Source organism: Mchenga conophoros, linkage group LG2 (genome assembly GCF_057382185.1).
Source record: "Mchenga conophoros isolate Kocher_MC1m ecotype Shallow Benthic linkage group LG2, M_conophoros_male_GT1.1, whole genome shotgun sequence".
Classification (NCBI taxonomy): domain Eukaryota; kingdom Metazoa; phylum Chordata; class Actinopteri; order Cichliformes; family Cichlidae; genus Mchenga; species Mchenga conophoros.
In genome coordinates, this window is record NC_140527.1 from 10,710,079 (window position 1) to 10,725,963 (window position 15,885).

General features: G+C 44.7%; 1 protein-coding gene across 3 annotated transcripts in view; it reads right to left on the reverse strand.

Annotated features, from left to right (window-relative positions):
- Positions 1 to 12,829, reverse strand: part of LOC146581718 (transcription factor COE3) — a 141,958-nt gene extending 129,129 nt beyond the window's left edge. For 2 of the 3 annotated variants that reach the window (XM_085286148.1, XM_085286138.1), the window contains exon 1: positions 12,118 to 12,829. In XM_085286148.1, coding sequence (XP_085142274.1) covers positions 12,118 to 12,251 — 134 coding nt within the window. In that variant the 5' untranslated portion in view covers positions 12,252 to 12,829. The remainder of the gene's footprint in view (positions 1 to 12,117) is intronic. The other variant, XM_085286155.1, reaches the window with a different exon arrangement.
- Between the last annotated feature and the right edge of the window lie 3,056 nt (positions 12,830 to 15,885).

A 15,885-nucleotide genomic window follows, 5' to 3' on the forward strand; every position in this document is an offset into this window, starting at 1 on the left:
TGAGATGACCATATTAGAGATGGGGTGTTTAGTCTGACCGCTCTATGACTTCTGAATCTGTCACCATGTAATCTGAACATCCACCCTGGAACTGGAGATTACGACATATATGTAAAGAAGGAAAAGCAGAATAAATCAACCTTAAAGTGAGCAGGAGACACAAACTGTGCTGCCACCATGAGGCACATTTACACCTGACATGCAGCCATCACACACACCCTGGCTGTAGGTGTGTGTGTCCTTCAGTAATTTTATATCTGCTTCTTTTTATTTTGCACATTTTGTACAGGTTTTCTTTCTCTTTACACACAATTTGTGTCCTTCTGTTTGTTTTGTCTTCATGAGTGTTTTGTGTATTTGTTTAAACATAGCTCTGGATGCAGGACCACCGGGCCCCTCAGAGCCACGCTTTCATGATCAGACCGGGTACTGCGAATCCTCCACAAGCTGGAAAATAAATCTCACACACACACACACACACACACACACACACACACACACACCATGACATTAATCAAACAGGAGATGGAGTGTGACCGCTGTTTGAGTCTTTAACCAGTGTGGCCTGCTGCCTCACACACTTACATATAAATACACACACACACATCACACAGGCCTAATGAGCCGTACAGCGCGCACGCACACATGCACACAGTCTGTCTGGCTGCCAGCATGTTAATCAAATAAACGGTGGATGTTTAAATCTGATTCAGTTGGAAACAAACTCACAGCAAACACACCCTGACAGGACACACACACACACACTGAACGGTAATCTCATCACAGCAGGAGTAGCAGTAACTTCTGTCAGCTCTGAATCCAAACTGCGACCCGGCTCCTACTTCCTGTTTAGCACATTAGCTGATCACAGGTAAAAACGCAGAGCAGCCGAGGCTGATGGGAACCCGAGGACGCGCTCATCAGTAACATGTAGAGGGGAGCTGTTACAGGTAGCATCGACAGCAGCTAGCTGAATCATCATTCAGGTAATCTCACTACACAAATCTACACTTATCACAGACACATCATTTTATCCTGATGAGCTCGTTTTCAATTCAAGGGTTCTGCTTTCACCAGGAGCACGGTCTGCTGTCAAACAGCAGGCAGGGACGCAAACACACACCCCCACACGCGCACGTGAAGTTTTAACAACGACGCGGCGTCGGCCTCCTCAAACGGGCAGGTGAGGTGCATCTTCAGAGGTGTGAGGTCAGAAAACAGATTGTTTGGTTACCTTCTTCTTTCAGCACGTTACTGTTGAACATACAGAAATCTCATCCTGTGCAGCCGCCCAGAATGAATGTAATTAGCAGAAACACACACACACACACACACGCAGCAGCTCCTCTCTAATTGCTGTGGATATTGAGTTCGGCTTGTTAAAATATGCACATATTGTTCCTGTGCACTGCTCTGTGTGTGTGCGCGTGTGTGTGTGTGTGCTGATTTATGCAGGTTGCACAATTACCCATGAATACATTTACCCAATCAGACGTGTGTGTTTTGTTTCTCTCACACACACGCAGACACACACACCTGTTCGGTTAGCTCTTATTAGCCGTGTAATATGAACTAATGAGTCGAGGCTGAAAAGCGGCGAGGAGATGGCCAGCAGGTCGTCCGAGCGCAATCGCACGTGTCCGTCTTCGTGTGGACAAAAATTCCATTTGAAAGCATCAGAGCAAAGCGAGCTCTGCGCTGAGAGCATATCTTCAAACGCCGCCTCCCCTCCCGATCCTCAGGTTTAATTATTCTGAGTAAACACAGGTATGTATGGAAAGCAAACAGTGTCAAAACACTCAGATCAGTACGACACTTCAAATGATATATTGTGGACGTACAGTGACCACACAGTCCCGTGCATGTAGATATTAAATATTTTAACTTTAGATTTTATAACTAAGTTTACATTTCTCGTTTATCGGAGCAGCTATGTTACGTCTCAGCACCAAGAGGAAATTCATCGTTTCACACATCTGAAGCTGCGATTCATAAAACAGAAATCTGCAGACCTGCCAGCACTCCCATACTTCCTGTGTTTCTCCTGTATTTTAAAACCATCTCCGGGCCGCCTCCTGTTTTGCCGTTTATCCCAGAAAATTCCCATAATCTGCACGACTGAATAATTGGAATACATGCATGTGCAAGTTTTGTGTTGCTCTAATGTTACCTAAGTTGTTAGACTGTCTATAAAATGCAGTCTGCACACACTAAATACAGTTTCAGCCCATCTGCTGGAGCAAAGCTCTGAAGGAGCACACGGAGTCAATGAGCTGCTGTCCTCGCTGTGGAGCGTCGCTGTGGAGCGTACGATGAGGGTAGAGCAAAGAGCGAGAATTTAACAACACACTAAAATAAATCACTGTGAGTTGAGCCACCCGTGCAACTCTGTGAGTTTGTGTAACTTTGACAAAGCTGGACAGATATTCATCGATCTCAGCTCCACCACCAAACTCCATGGTAAAAACCACCTATTTTACATCAATTGTGCAACTTGTTTTTTTATACTTTGCACAGAGTAATGATAATTTAAAAGTAATCAGATTACATGAACGTGTGCTCTATGCTGTATTCCTGGAGGAACTCCACCTACTCTTCCTCTCAGTTTAAGAATGATGACGCCGTGAGAAATGCACTGTGGGTGGTTTCTGGTGGAGCGACGGTCTGCTGTGGGTTCAACGGCGGTGGCGGGCGCCGTCAGGGAGGAAACGCCCGCTGACTGATTTCCATTTATGCACCTTAATAGTGTGTGTCATTCCTAATTAGGGCGACTGGCTCGGGGAAACGGTGGCTCGATGCTGGAATGGCTGCTCCTGTCATGCTGCAATTACCAACAAATTAGTCTTTAAGCTGAGGGGCTTCTGCACACACACTTCTGACCAAGTGTGTGTGTGTGTGAGAGGAGTACGCGTGCTAATTAGTGCATTCTGTGAGGTGTTCAATGTGTGAAAATGCATCTAAGTGTAAAAGCAGACGAGATTTCACGGACGTCAAAATCCGACCTGCAGCTGTTTGTTCTGCAGTTTCACCTTCGATTAGCACGAATAAAAAGAAAAAACACAAACAGGATTAAAATCACCAACCGGTCGACAACCAAATCATTAACATTTACCTTCCAACGTCAAACCAACACACACACACGCACTGAGAGTGTTACACGAAAAGTTAAACAGCTCTTTTTTTAAATGGAGTTTGGTGGATAAAAGCATCATCTGTTAATCCAGTTGGTGCTGCGCATTCAAGGTTAAGAATTTCTAAGTATTCCTGGTTGACCAAGGTAATCTGATTACCAGGAGCTCCTCTGTTTATCATTTTAAGGCAATTCACAAATGACAACAAAAGCATATTTGTGTGCATACAGTATGAAACAGGTTCTTTTAGAAGAGATTTGTTAAACAAACTGCTTAAAAACTTTGTCTGAACTTTGGTGTAATTATTCCAGTTTAATTCACGTATGTATGGAAAACTAACAGAAAGAAAAAACAGATAAACTTGAAATTTTGAACCCCGAAAGTAATCGATTTAAACAAAACTTTTCATGTTTGTCCTCACTGGTGCGTTCAGGGTTCCAGTTTTTAAATAAGAAAAATGCAAAACTGTTGATTTCCGAGTTATCAGACAATTTACATTTTGGCCGTTTGGATCTTTCAGAGAGTAAAACTTAATTTTATAACCTGGAAGTGCGCGGGTTCGTACAAAGCCGAGCACCAGTCGGGTTACGAGACCCGCTCGGCTCCAAATACAGTGAAGTATGAGATGTGCAGATATTTCATCATTTCAGGTTCTTTGGTCTGAAAATCAGAACTTTTAGGTCCACATGTAGATTTAACTGCTCTCTGGACCACGTCATGCGTGCTGCGTTCAGGTGCATTCCTCCAGTTCCTCTGGGGGAAAGAAACGGCTCATTTATTCATCGACTCTGGTCTGCGCGGTGCCTTCGGGGCTCTGTAAATCTGAGCTTTTGTGGTCAAGAAGCCGCTTCCAAGAGTTCAGTTTGGCTTTGGGTTTATGAAGAGAGACGTCTTCTTGTGATGCTTTAATATTTTACCTCCCCTGCTGAGGATGGATGAGAGCTGAGCTAACACAGCTGCACGTTTCCTGAAGTCAGCTGTTTCCTCCCAAACACATCCTTTACCCTGTCACACACACACACAGGCCGAGCCCATTAGCGTGGTCACCTGCTCCTCTCGGGTTAATTGTTTGCAGCTTTTTTCCCTGTCTTTCTCGCCTCCCGTGATTAGCCGAGCTGCCCGTGGCGGCTGACATTCAGCAGAGTGTCGGCGTTTGTTTCTACCACTGCACTTCCAGGAGGACGGTGTGCTGGGCAGGATTTACAGACAGCGGCGGCTGTTTTTTAAGGTGTTCAGAGTTTAACTTAAGTGAGGAGAAGGAGGAGGAAATGCATTTTTCCTCGCCAAACTCAGAGAGTAAAGCCTTACAGAGAAAAAGGTGTGCGGGCGCAGGCCTCGGCTGACCTCTTCATCATCTGCGGCCGCCGCTGAGAGTTACGACTCTGATAAAAGAGTCTCTCAGCGCGAGAATCCATCACTGCCAGACGCCACAGCCCGTCTCCGAGTACCAATCCGCCCACCACGGGGGACCGCCGAGCAGAACGCCAAACGCTCCATGATTGAACTGATGACGGATGACGCCAAAGAGGGAAATCCCCATGTCGACGTTTATTCACCCGCCACCCGCCTCCCCCTCCACTCGCCCTGATCACCCCAGAGGACGAAGACGGGGCGTGGAGGACCGGATCGCTCACTCTGCTCGCTCCTTTTTCTTCCCGTTTCCTCCTCTCAGGGAGGGTCGAGGGAAATCTGTTCACCTGAAGCTCCAACACACACACATTATAAACACACACCTGCCAACAGCGTGAGAAAAATCTCCCCCTCATCGTTACAGCTTCTACAGAGTTTCTAGAAATGACCATTTAAAAGTCGTCGCTCATTAGAAACTTCCCAAAGTTTGTTTAAGAAACAGCGGATCTGACAAATAACTGAGGTTAAGGTTTGGACGAGACTCAAAGACCTGGGTCGAGTTTTTCAGTCTTTCCTGTGATAACCGTCCCACCACACTGTGAAATCATAACATTAAAAAAAAATCATCGTAGCATAACGATGATTTTTTTGCACATTCTTCCTTGTTATTTATTGTCAGGTATGCTCAAACCTAAACTGATGAGTCGCCCTTGATGGAAACCTCCTTAAAAAATGGTTTTCCTCCAAGACTTAAAGTTTAAAGCTCAGATGTGTTGAACTGTGACGGTGATCCTGCATCAGACGCAGACGGAATAAGACTGAAACACTCGGTGAAACAACACGGGGTTCAGTCTGTGGGAGGTTTACTACAGACAGTACACATCCCAAAAACACTTCTACACTTTATAAAAATCAGTGTCTGGTGCTAAAATAAGCCTGAAATATGCAGATTTGTTTGCTTTAAAAGCAGAAAATATGAATTTCCTGGTGTACCTGAACGTAAATCAGCCCTGTGATAAATCAGACCTGTCCGGAGCGTGCCCCATCTTTGGGACAATCTCCTGAGCTGGATGATGGAGCACGAAAGTGGATGGTTAGAAATGACGGACTGCTGTGAGACTGTGGTCAGGAGTTCATCTGTGAACACTTCTGTCATATACACACACACACACACACACACTCACACACTCACTGTTTCATCACCTGCTCACCAGGCGTGTTTCTAAGATGATGGCAAAGGAGGTCTGATTAGAAGTAAATATAGTGTGAAAACAGGAAGGCGTCTATTCTGAAACACGATAAAATCTCTCCAGATGAGCCCATACAACAGTCGGGCTCTTCTTCACTGTTTGTTCCTCCTCCTCCTCAGCAGGAGGCCAGCTCCCTCCCTCCCTCCCTCCCTGCTCCCGCTCGTACAGCAGGAGCCAAACATCATGTGAACGTGTGCTTCCTTCCTCTAAAAAGGTGTAAAAGCTGGAAACAGAATTTCAAAATAAAAGCATGAACTCCTGTCTCCTGCATGAACAGCTCGTGACCTTCCCTTGTGGCTGCCGCAGATCAGCAGGTATTGATTAGACATCTAAATACACAAATACACTGCAGGATGAAACGTGTGATTGCTTTCTGCCTTTTAATCAATAGAGAGCACCGTAAACCTTTTTTTCTAATGCACGGCATCAAACACCTTACAGCTGTTCAGTGATCAGATCAGGAGCTGATCGACTCACTGATTCAGATTTGCAGCTCCACACTTTCAAAACTCTCGGCGCTTCTAAACGTCTTCTTACAAAAACAACAAAACACTGCAGACTACCTCGAACGAAGAGCTTTTTTAGTTTCCAGTCATGTGAAAGTTTCTCTCACTGATCTGAGAACAATAACATTTTAGGATTTATGCTGAAAGCAAAAGAAGAAAAAGATTAAACATCAGAACGCATCCCCTAAACCTTTCAAACTGAAGTTGAGATCGTGTCACTGAAAGGTTAAATCAATCAGCCCGGTAAGCAGGACGTTTGAAAAGTTAGAGATCAGCTGTTGAATCAGAGAAAGACCTGATTTCAGCCCGATCAGGTCCCAATAAGCGATCAATAACAGGACTGCATGTGGACGCAGTGACATCATGTGTCTGTGCTTCACGCGTCCAATCACATCCCTGCACGATAAGCCTGACCACATCAGCTCACAGGACGCATCCTCACATAAAGAAAACTTTGGGCTGGCTTCAAAATAAAACGTGAATTCGGAGCTTTATTCTGAAGCTCTGGCATGATGGTTGATACTATTCTTATTATATTATTTTCCATCGTTAAAAATCTCCAAACATTTTGGACGTTCAGTAGCGAGAAAATAAAATCTGTCTGCCGCGTTTCAGTTTTTTAAAAATCAAACCAGAGGAACGCGGATGCTCGCTGGTCACACTTGTGCGTTTGTGATAGAAAAAACACTTTTTATGAGTTTACAGCGTTAAAGTTGCCTCATTTTAAAGAACTAATGAAAGCAAATGTAATCTAATTACACTGTTTGTAACCCTCACTGCATGCGATCCATACACTTTGTGTTTTTCGTGCTTTGCTTTCAGTGAATTTAAACTAAAACGGTGTTCACTGAACTTCTAATGGAACAGCTCATCGATAAAGTTTTTGTGTTTTCTTGTGTGAAACAAAGTTTATTCTCTTTGTCTCGTCGGTGCTGCCGCCATGATGACATGCGCCTCTAACTCACTGCATTCTTGGGTTTTTGGGAAACAGCGCTGGTGTATTTTTATCTACAAAACGATGCTGGGTAAACTTCCAGCTGACCTCTGACCCCTCTCAGATCACTTCCAGCTAAGCTGCATCACTTCAGCTGAATATTTCAGAGAAAGTTCCAAACATGAGTTTATCGTGCTGTTTGTAAGTTTGCATTGTGAGGCGGTGGGACTGCAAGGTTTTGTTGTGTATTTAACCACCTCCTTTGCAGATTTTTCACCCCGCCTTCTACACACAAGCTTATTTTCATGCCTGCATTTTTTTCTTCTGTCTTTAAACCTGACTTTTTATTTTATTTCTGCAGAACTTTGAATATTTTTATCTGCTTGAACAAAGGTGAGATTAGAACAGTAGTTTGATAAATGCCTCACAAAGAAACCACATTGTAACTCTCATCATTACATAAACGACTGGCTGCTGTGTAAAGGGTTAACTGCTTTACATATAATAACACCGTCTTGTCCTTATGGATGAAAACATATCTGTTTAATGCACACGTGTCCAGGTTTCAGTCTGGGAAAATTAAAACATCTCATTCGTGAGTCGAGCAGCTCATTTCTGCGTGTCACACTTTTTCCACAGGAGGTTTAAACCCACAGACACCTCAGTGAGATTTCAGCGTGTGTGGATGCACAGCAGAGGAAACGAGGAGTTAAAGAAATAAATAAATAGACTCGGTCTGAGATATACAGCTAAGCTGAACCACTTCTCTTTTCTATCCAGTAAAGACGACGTTCTTTCTTCCAGTCGAACGTAAGCTGCTTGTTTTCTATTTGACCTTTATGAATAACGTTCACATCAACATAAATACAACATAAACACGAGTTACTGAGAGTCCACAGAGTGAAACTGATGTAAACTTGACGTCCAGCAGTCTATTTAAGTCCAGTTTTTAACTTTAAACCAGCTCCAGATACACTCACATTTAAATGCAGCGAGTCGTCTTTGATTTACTTTACAAATAATCACGTTAAACGGCTCCTCGCCGGGTTCGTTCCCTCTGAGGTGCTGCTGTTGAACCTTAACACGAGGTACTTATTTGTCCCCTTGAGGTTTGTACTTAACGGAGATCAGCTTTGAACCTGTGCTGATGATTTAGTTTCCTAATGTAAAAGCAGAAAAAAGGCTTCAGCCCCCTCACATCTGCACGTCTTTGCACTAATAAAAAAACCCAACGTCTGCAGCGCCATCGAGCAACTTTGCTTTTATTAAAACAACACACATGAAAACACAAGTCGACCCGAAGCGCTTTCTGCTCTCTCTTTTTGAATACACAAAAATATAAATGTGCCGAGAAACCGTTGAAACGCGAGCGTAAAATTAAAGTTTGACCTCATTTGTTTTCAGCTGAACTCGCACTGCATCACTCTGCTGTTACTGCTGGGATCACACACGTCTCCTTTTGCCTCAAATGAAAGTTCACGTGCAGCCACTGTGGCTCTGATAACGAGCCTGGAGGCCGTGCAGGTGAAACCTTCACTGGTGTGTTTTCATGTTTTTCTTCACATTAGAACTTCATCTGCTGCGCATTATTATTTCACCAACACTCATCGTCCTTCTGACATTTCTTCGTGATCTGTGTTTTTTCTTTTTTTTGTCTGATAACCCTCCTTTCAGTGATTTATGATTATCATAAATGTCTAAATATAATTTAAAGCTTTTTATCGGCGTTGGAAGTTTCCCTAGGAACGCTCAGAAAACAATTTCTGACCCAAAATTTAACAAACTCCGTGCGAGATTTCACAGAAATCTGAGGGCTTTGAGACGGACGAGTGTTTTTGACGTATTTACACCCCAAACCTGCTGTTTGTTTCTTCAGGTTTGACATCTGACACGCGATGATCAAATAAAGAATCAGATTTTATAGATGTAATCGTTACGATAAAGGTATAAATCTAAATGCATAAAATGTTTGCTCAGGAGAATATTCGTCGTTGAAGGTTAGACGATGCTGAGAGGACTGTGTTTGACATTTACAGTCAGGTTTGGACTGTTTTAATGATTTTAACGCAGACGTGCAGTTTAGCTCGTCTGCGTTTGTGTTTTTTTATCCATGTCTTATACAGAAACCTCTCTCGATGTGATCAGATTATCACGTGTGGATAAAAATCCTCCCGTCAAGCGTCTAAAGCTGATTTCTGTCGGGAGTAAAGATGCAGCTGTTTGAGCTTTGACTGGCTCCTCGTGTTTAAGTCTTGGTGTGGTCGTGTGTCTCTGAGCTTCAGCGGCGCTGTTTCCTGTCACGTTAGAAAACATCTCAGACCCGCTAAGCTCAGCCACATTTCTTTCCCGTGTCCTTTGAGCACGTGCAGCTTTAGCTACGCTTGCACGGGTGATGGACAATTAGTGAGGTTTTTATTGGGGAAAATTACCCTCAGATCATCATTTTTTATTGTTTTATTGCTGACTGCTTTCCACTGTGAGAGGCTGAAGGAGCTGGAGTGCCTGCCATCACTCGTCCTGTTCCTGACATTTAAAAATCCCTCAAACTGCAGTGAATTTAACCTCCCTCATCAGAATTAAACAAACCCTCGTTCATGTTAGATTATCTGAATCATCTCAGGTGTGACGTGCTTTATTCTGCTCTGCCTCTTCTTTCTGAAACTCGACTCTTTGTCCATCTGTCTGCGCTGCACACACAGCATCTCCTGCACATCTGTCCGTCCTGGAAGAGGATCCCTCTGAGGTTTCTCCCTCTTTTCTTTCCTCCTCATCGTTCCGGCTTTTGTCACTTTCAAGCTTTTGCTGAATGACGTTTAAATATTATCCACAAAAAGAAAGCAGTGATTAACGTGTGCACAATAAGTGTGGGAACTTTCCCACGCTGTACACATCTGAGTCCATTTGCTTCCACTTCTAAATGCTGCTTTAAGATTACAAATGTGCAGCTTCAGTCATTCCAGATTTTCTTTAAAGCAGCAGAAACAGTCTGCGACCTCTCCTCTGTGTGATTGAGAGTTTCTACATTTAAAGCCGAGACAATGGCAGTAAAAGCTTAAACTGATCAGCTGGCGGGATGTTTAGAAAGTTAAAGGACGTGAGCAGAGAGAAGCAACTCGGTGTAATGAGCTCAGATCCACCTGCTCGGGAAACGGCGAGGCTACAAAAACACTGAATCCAGTTATTAAAGCAACGTGCGGATGAAGGACGGACGCTCGGGATCAGCGTTAATGTGCAGGAGAGTTTAAGTATCCGTGAGGAGCGTTTGCCTCAAAGTCCTCAGAGTGTAAAATTCAAAACACAAAGAGTTGCTCTTTGTTTAAATTCAGCCAGAAACAGGAATAAAATTCAGCTTTTCTCCAGCAATATTGATTTTATTTTAAAAATCTGCAGTTTGGAGTTTTGTGTGCAGCAATACTTCTTTTTTTTTATCTGATGTCTCTGGATGCATTAAGTGCAGAGATCTCCCTCCTCTGCAGCTTAGGGCAAATTATTTTATTTTATACATATTTTTTTATCTGTATTTTGGTCTGAAAAAAATCTGTCATAAATATCTGCTTAGCTCTTCACTTTGTGCAAAATTAGGTATGCAAAATGTATTTATTGTGCAGGTTTCACACACTTTAGTCTTCAGATCTCATTCTTCCTTATTTTAAAGCTAAAAATGGTATTTTATTAATAAATCTAAAATTAAACTGAAGATTTTGGATTTATAAACTACAAATATGCTTCAGCCCATGTGTTTATGTTTTTACTGACGCGTTTTGATGAGCTGAGAAAATAATGTTAGTGATTATGTGTGCAGGTGAGGAGCTCGGACGGATTTAAACCACAGAACAAATTCAGGAGGAGATGTTTTAAAGTTTACAGGGAGTCAGAGGCCATCCCACGCCGTGGACGGATGCGGTTTCTGTGGAGCTTCTTCAGACTGCTGATGGATTTTTTTTCCTCTCTTCGTGTTCAGGTGATTTAAACCTGAAGCAGAAAAGCGCGCATTGATTTATCTGAGTGAGGCGGTCAGATTTCAGCCGGAGATGCTTTAAGCAGTTTAAACTCTCAGATTCTGCGTCGCGTTTTAATCAGTAGAAAAAAAATAAAAATGTGGAGTTTCTAGTGAAAAAACCTAAATGTAAAAACTGTCAGTATAAAAAATGTAAGAGCGAGATTTTAATTAAAAGCTGAATGAGTGTTTTTGTTGTTAAATTAAAGCTGCAGTTTGAAATTAATTTAACCTGAAAATAAAAAATAGTAAAAACACAAAAATCGTTTCAAAGTGATTTTAAATGAAGACTTTCTGCTTTCGGCTTCCTTTAACCTGTGACCCACTTTCACGCGGGGTTATTTTCCTTCACGCGGGGTTAACTTTCTGTAATTCGGGATTATTAATAAATTAATTCTGGGTTTTAATGGTTTGCTGTGATCGTGAGAATTATTCTCTGAGCTGTTCTCAGGGCAGCGGCTTCGAGCCTCCTCGCGCTCTGTGTGCGCACCGTGTCTTCTGGTCCGCGGGGTGGGAGCCGTGGACGGTATTTCACGCTGAGGTTTGTGGAGCGCAGTCGGCGGGCAGCCGCTGGAGCCGACCCCGGCAGAGAGGAGCTGCGCCCAGGCGCTTAGCGCCTCGCGCTCCCACAGGTTTGATTATTTTGGAGGCTTCCGCCTTTGATCATTTTTATTCTCCGAGCCTCTCGGACTCACTCTGAACCTCACACTGAACCTCAAAGTCAAACTTTACAAACCGGATTTTTATCGTTCTGAAGTTTTAGAGGAGCGGAGCGCGTGGGAATCGTCCTCGCGCTGGTTTAACTTTGCCTTTTTCTTTTTGCCCCCCGCGCGCGACACTTTTCAGATCCTGCAAGATGCAAACTGCCACCTTCACCTGGACTGTCACGCTCCCTCACTCACTGGCACACTCACGAAAAGTCGCCCGCGTGCTTTTGTGGGATTTTTACCTCTGTGCCGCTGTGTTGGCGTCCAAAATCCCCGCGCCCTGCATCCACGAGCGGACCGGGGTCATGCCGGTGGGGAGCGGCTCCTCCTTCATGGTTAGGGCCCCCCGGGGGAGGCTGTCCTGGATGGAGAACATCAAAGTGTCCTTCTGGGAGCTTTGTCTTCACCAGAAACACGAAAGAAGAAGAAGAAGAATAATCCTCCCTGTACCAGCCACTCAAAAAGCCAAAGGACCACCTGGATTAAGGTGGAGAAAAGAGGAGGAAGGAGGGGAGGAGGAGGGGTGGGGTGGGGGGGCACACGAGCGAGCGAGCTTCCCCAAAGTACCGGGTCCTGATCCAGAGAAGAGCCCCGGATCCCTGTGGGTGTCTCCGGGGTTGTTTTAGATCCCAGCCCCGGCTCGCAGCAGTCCGGGCTTTAAAGCTGCGCCCGTGTGAAGTTAAAGGCGGTCGGAGAGAGGAGCGGAGAGCGGGGAGAGCATCTCAGAGGAGGCGGCGGAGAATCAGCCTGACGCCGCGAGAACGGAGCGGCAGAGCCGGGATCAGAGGGAGGCGAGCAGCCGCGGATTGTGGAAAAATGAAAAGTGGGATAAAAAAACAGGCGAGCGCTTCAAAAAGGAGTAAAATGAAATGATTAGCAAACAAGAGGGAGGGCCGGGCCGAGGAAGGCTGCTGCTCCCGGGGGAGCAGGGGGATTGGGCAGCGAGGAATCTCATCCCCTCCCTCCCCGGCTCTTTATGGCTCCTCCGTCCCGGCGGAGAGCTCCTTCTCCCGGGGTCCGGGGCTCCGGAGCTCCCGGGGGACCGACGCGAAGCTGGGGGGGCGGGGCAGACACCAAATATGGGCCGCTCGTTTGAATACTGGTCGCGCCTCTGGCTGCTCATTGGCTGAAAGCTCGCGTTGCGTCATTGTTTTGCAAACCGCGCGCCAAATAAGGGTTTCCGCGTGTTGGGCCGCGCGCGCTGTGAAAAATGAAGTTTGAAGAAGTAAAAGAATCAAAGCAACACCAGCGCGAGACCAGAGCGGGCCACGCAGGTACACCGGTACCTGACACTCGTCTCACACTTGCTGCCGTCACTTCCGGCCCTCGCACCCTCGCTTCATCCGAACCTTCCGGGCCCGCGCGCGCTCCGCGTTTCACCCCGAACCTGATAACAAGCCGCCAACCCGCGGGATTAATGGGCCCCACGCGGAGTAATCTCCTCTGTCATCCCGCGTGCAGCCTCACCGACACGGCGGCACGCAAATACCACAACAGAGTGCGCTTTTTACGCACGGACATATGGCGCTCAAAAACACACACGCACTCTTTCTCTCTTTCTCTCTCTCTCTTTCTTTCTATCTCTCACACACACACATACACACTCTTTCTCTCTCTTTCTCTCTCACACACACATACACACACACACACACTCTTTCTCTCTCTTTCTCTCTCACACACACATACACACACACCCGGAGGGAAACCGCTAATAAGCTGTTTTATTTCACACCGCTTTAAAATGTGTGTTTGATTTCAAAGTCAAAGCGAGAAGCACCTCCAAGACCTGTCACGCCTCCTCCGGCGACAGTGATAATAATAATGATAATAATAACAGTGATAATAATGATAACGGTACCGTAATAACCGTTTTCAGCTCGTCTCTCGCTGTTTTGCCTGATCTGACGTCTGCAGCAGTCATCTCTGTTGGTTTTCGTGGCAGGAGCAGAATTCCTCTAATTAAGCAAAAACTCCAGAGCAGCGCTGATTAAATATTTATCCTCCTTTAGCCCGCTGCCTCCCTCCAGGGAAACAGAAACGTCTGGAAAGCCTGGAAAAATACTTCTGTGTAGGGAGAGAAAAAGTCAATGAGACGCTGCAAACATGTTGGCGATGAAGAGGAGGGTGATGAAGACGGGCCGGATTAGAAACCAGACGGCAACAGACTCGCGAAAATATTCATTATAAAAATTATTTTACAGCTTTAATATGTAGCCTGTAATTATGTGCCTTACGTGGTGACCTTATGTTAAATAAAATTTCAGGTTTATTAATGAAATTGGCGCTATAATAAATGTAATTTATTTTTTTCCACCCTGAGAATCATTTTTACAGGTTGTGGGGGATGAAAGCTGTTTTTTAATTTTCAGTATTAATTTCATTTAATGTAAATTTGTTTTATTTTGATGGTGCTTTTGATTCTTTAATATTACTTGAAGGTAATGAAGCCTGCTGCCAAATAAAACAGCCCCTCAAATCTGAAGTCTTTTCAAGGAATCCTTGAAATCCTTAAATATGATGCTGAAACCCCCACGACCCTTAGGAAACCTTTAAAAGTCAACTGACATCCCTTAAAATCCAAACAAGGATCTAAAACTGCACCAGGAGCTGCTTCAGGTGCACCTCGCCCACCTGTAGTTGCAGCATATGCTAAAGAAACCTTCCTGGAAAACCTGAAACATTCCAGGGACTCATAAAGGCCGATTAACTACAGATCAAGAACCGCCAGCCTCTAAGAAAAAGCACCAGACGACAAGGACCTCCCTTAAATACTCCTGTAGTTAAACTCCTCTCTCCCACACAGAAATCCCCAAATCTTTAAAAATCACCTAAATGTCCCTCGTAGAACTGCCTGAAAAAAATCCAGTGAGCTGACCCTGAATTCCAGCATATCCTGGAATATGAAAACAAAATTTCTCAATATCTTCTATAATTATTTTTTTAAACACAATGAAAACTGTTCAAAGCCCTCACATCTGATAAACTGTCATCTACACCACCTGAGAAACTTTAATAACCACCCAAACATCCTCAAACCATCACAATTGTCAAAACACTCCAATAAACTGCTTCACGTGAACCTGGACCTGCCTGGAATTTCAGAACATCTTCAAGAAAACATCCTGGAAAACGCACGTGGTAGAATTTCTTCCAACTTCATCTAACAACTCCAAGAGCACCAATGGAAGGAGGTCATTACCTCCTTCCATTGGTGTCTTCTCAGAAGCAGGACTGTTTGCTGGAACCTTTGAAAATGACCTGAACTTTAATTATAACAATCTTCATTAGAAAAACCTGACGGCTCTGGAATCCAGCCTGCACGTCAGGCAGCTCATTGAACCTCCCTTTAGATGCACCTTGCTTATTCCCACACCCTCCCAGGAACTTCTCCAAATGCCCTGGCACTCACTTAAAAACACCCGAGGCCTCCACCATGGACCCCCTGGAACTGCTTCCAAGTAACCGTGGAACTCCAGAGTCCCTCATCGAGTACCCTTCATCTGTCTTCAAACCATCCTGGAGCTGGCTTAAGAGCCGCTGCCAGGCCTGTTCTCTGAGGCAGACCTACGAGAACAATGATTGGACGAGCGGGATGCGACCACACGAGCACTAAACGCACATTTAGACATACGCTGCACAGACACATGCGCATTTAAATCTCCTTTTAACCTTTAAGACGGATCTCCAACATTCAAAGATAAACACACCTTTACCTGCGTTTTATTTTTTCACTTTAATGACTTTATTAATTCTTCATAATAAACAGGATAATCTGTCGTGCATGAAACACAGATGTTGCTTTGTTCTGTAACACTGCTGCTAAAAACATAAATTCACAAGTGACTTCAAGCAGCAGCTGCAGTCAGGAGGGCTCAGTCTACAGACACAGGGCGCCACACAGTGGGCAAAGACCAGTACTGCGAGCCTGATCAGCACGCTGCGGCTCATCAGAAATAATCGTCGGTATCAGTGATGTGTCCAGCCGTGAGGAAAAATCAAACTATTCCGAG